This window comes from Octopus bimaculoides, chromosome 5 (assembly GCF_001194135.2).
Source record: "Octopus bimaculoides isolate UCB-OBI-ISO-001 chromosome 5, ASM119413v2, whole genome shotgun sequence".
In the NCBI taxonomy this organism is placed as follows: Eukaryota; Metazoa; Mollusca; class Cephalopoda; order Octopoda; family Octopodidae; genus Octopus; species Octopus bimaculoides.
In genome coordinates, this window is record NC_068985.1 from 28,974,003 (window position 1) to 28,977,670 (window position 3,668).

General features: G+C 34.2%; 1 protein-coding gene across 1 annotated transcript in view; it reads right to left on the bottom strand.

The window, feature by feature from the left end:
• LOC106868351 (actinia tenebrosa protease inhibitors) overlaps positions 1-3,668 on the bottom strand; it is a 29,098-nt gene that overhangs the window by 1,472 nt on the left and 23,958 nt on the right. The window contains exon 3 of the mRNA XM_014913567.2: positions 2,581-2,791. Coding sequence (XP_014769053.1) covers positions 2,581-2,791 — 211 coding nt within the window. The remainder of the gene's footprint in view (positions 1-2,580; positions 2,792-3,668) is intronic.

Consider the following 3,668-nt stretch of genomic DNA (forward strand, 5'->3'; position numbering starts at 1 on the left):
CACTGTTGTGCTTGCGCACGAAGTCTTAACGTTCTAGCTCACTTTCGCTGTTTACAGCAATGCTTGGAAGGAAACTGTGTAGCGTGTGATCGTCGCATTGACCACGACAGTAGAAGTTGAACAAAGAATCTGCATCAAATTTTGCCAAAAGCTTAGCAATACTTGCTCAGAGGCCTACGTAAAGTTTTCAAAAAGTTTTCATTGTTCTCGACACAATCAAAGAAATCTTGTGCAACTGAAACCCGAGTGCGTTTTTGATCGGCTAAAAGCAGTTTGGCACAAACTTGGCAGACATGCGTCTCATACCCAAATATTCAGTGATAATGGACTGAAATGAACCGTAACTAATCTGCACATCCTCTGATAACTCACGGATGGTGATTCGACGATTTTCCCTTACAGCTGCACGCACATCTGCGAAGTTTTTTTCAGTTCTGCTGGGTGCGGGTCTCCCAGAATTTTCGTCAACATCGACATTTTTTCGGACATCTTGGAAACGTCTGAACCACTCGTAAACTTCTCTCCGTACACTTTCTGCAACTTTGCATAGGCCTCTTAGCCTATGCAACTCTTTCTCTGTCATGGTCAATGCGACGATCACACGTTACATACCTTCCTTCCAAGCACTGTTGTAAACAGCGGAAGTGAGCTAGAACGTTAAAACTTAGTGCGCATGCACAGCAGAGCTCAAGTTCAATCTTTGCCGAGCAGCTTTATTCTGCGTTACTCTGGCAACAGTCCGGATACTTATTGATCAGACCTCGTACATATACATGCGGATGCATATACTTGAATGTCTAGATATGCTCATATATACTTAAATGATAAACTTCTGGAAAGTTTTACAGATTTTAACAGTTCCAGTGATGGACTGGATCTGTTGTCTTCGAATCAGCTTTCTACTTTCTGATTTTGAGAAGCCTAATTTCTCAAGGTATGTATGTATGTATGTATGTATGTATGTATGTATGTATGTATGTATGTATGTATTATAGATATGCATAAAAGAAAATTATTGCAACCGAGAACCAAAACTGTTCAAAGAAAAGATTTCCTTCCATTCCATCCTATTCTATTCTTTTAATCCAGTTAACGTATGTTAACGTCCATGTAAAATAAATCTTATTTTTAGCACAAGGCTAACAAATTTTTTAAGGGTAAAGGGAAATCTTTTATATCGATCCCAGTGATCAAATGGTACTTAATTTATTGATCCCGAAAGTATGAAGGGCAAAATCGCCCTCGAGCCAAAGGAAATGCCACTAAAACTTTTTTTTCAGTGCAGTAAAAATTCTGTGAGCTCGCTTACCTAATTCCGGTTGAAATAGCTGTATTTTCTCAAAAATTTCTTGTATTTATTGTCTATAAAACGTATCATATATTTGATTTGATAATTTCGTGCTCTTTACTGGAAAAGTATCCTTGATGTCTTATCAGATACATATGTTGTGAAGTTAATTTGCGTTTAATGTTATGTGGTTCTAAAACAAATACTACTGTTAAACATTTGCTACTATCTGCACCTTAAAAGATAAGCCTATTTTACATTTCATATCTGACATTTGCATTTGATAATGGTTTCAAATTTTGCTACAAGGCCAGCAAGTCCGCAGAAGGGGCTAGGTCGATTACATCAACCCCAGTGCTGAAATGGTATGTATTTTATCGACCTCGAAAGGTTGAAAGGCAACGTGGTCCCCGTCAGAATTTGAACTCAGAACGTAAAGACGAGTGAAATACCGCTCAGTATTTTGCTCGGCGTGCTAACGATTCTGCCAGCTCGTCCGCCTTCTGTAATTCATATTCACTACGCCTTTGAAGAATTTTATTATGCTCTAATATAGGGAATAGGTATAAGCTATTGAATCGACACCAATACTGGAACTGGAACTTGTTTTACCAGTCGCCGGACCGCTTGATAGTTAATTCAACGTGGATTAAGCTCAGAATATAAAAGATTTGGCTAAATGCCACAAGATTTGTAACCTGGCACTCTATCGTATGATCCATTTTCATCACCTTCTATAAGATTTATTACTAATAGTATGTGTTAAACTTTTTTTCATTTCAAATAGTTTAATTACATTTTTCTTTTTTTTTTGATGATTTTTTTATTATGTTTTTTTAATTAATACTCCAGTTTGCATTTGTCCTTCACTTCCGTGTTTTCTTTAAAATTAAAAAGAAAAATTGAAAAAGAATTTATTTAAATGTCAACACAGCTTTACTTTCGTTGATTTTTGTTTGTTTGTTAGTTTGCTTGTTGCTTTTCTTGGTCGTATTGATGGATGCACTCAATCGGAAAGTAGTTAGAAAATATTCTATGATGTGTGAGTGAAAAAAACCACGGAAGGATATTTTTACTTAATTTCGGAGAATTAGCAATTTTATGTCTCATCAAAATTGTGATCAGATGGTATAACAAAATATTCTATTAAAAGAAATATTCAATTATATTGGGCCTTCCAAGTTTATATACATTTCGAAATTCATTTATGAATGTACCTGCAAAGACATTTTAAAATGAAAAACAAATAAAAACGAAAAGCGAACAGATTGAATTTTTTTAAAATTCTTTACCTTCTAACAGATGCCCAACCTGTTCCATATCCTACAGGCAAAGTACAAACATCTGTACACATTCCAATGCATTCTTCGTAAGACAGGAAATTATTTCTATTACCTCCACATGTAAACTTAAATTTCTTACATGTTTTGGATTTCGCATCAAAATACCAACGTTCACTAGAAGAGGTTTCACATCTTCCATGATTCACTGGCAATTCACATGCTAGAAGTACAAAGCATTAAGATTGGTATTTAGCACTTAACAAAATAATTTGATTTTTTTTCAATCTACGTGTGCCTAAATTAAGAAGACAAAAATCAGGATTCGAAACAGGCTCTCGTAAACACATACTTATGGTAATTATAGAATATGTAGTTCCAGCAGAGAACTATTGAGAGTTGAATCGACAGGATATTTACTTGCCGGCTAAATCTCGTATGATTCGTATCTCATCATTGGAACTCCAAGTATCCATGGCGAAAACATTCATTTCTTCGATGGTGTTACCGTATAAGTCTATAATGAATATTACGACATATCGTTGTAAATAGTTGTTTTATTGCTTATTTATTCATTTTTTTTTTTACAAAAGGCAATATAGACTGCAGTGACATTTGAATCAGAGAGATAAAACCATAAACCAAAGTATGCATTTCTACTGACTCAACTATATCCACATATATTATATTTCGTTAGTGAACAGTGTTAATTTCTCAATCCTCTTCTTTACGTATGACGTAAGTCACACTGAAAGTTCACCAAATTTAGTTGTTCTCCATATAGTACAAGAACGACATAAACAATAAAACTCACATGCCGCTTGCGATCCTAAGGTTTTATTGTTATGTTAACTGAAGTGACTAATGTAAAATGAATGACACGATGGTCAAAATTAAAATGATTGAGATTCAAGCATTTTCCTTTCTAAAGTTTGTATTCAAGAACAACTATCATCATTCCAACGTTTCATACGAGAAAAAATTAAGGTTCTACATAATAATATATATACATATAAAGAGTAAAGAGAAGGAGAGAGAGAGATACATACGTATTTATGCATATATATATATATATATATATATATATATATATATATATA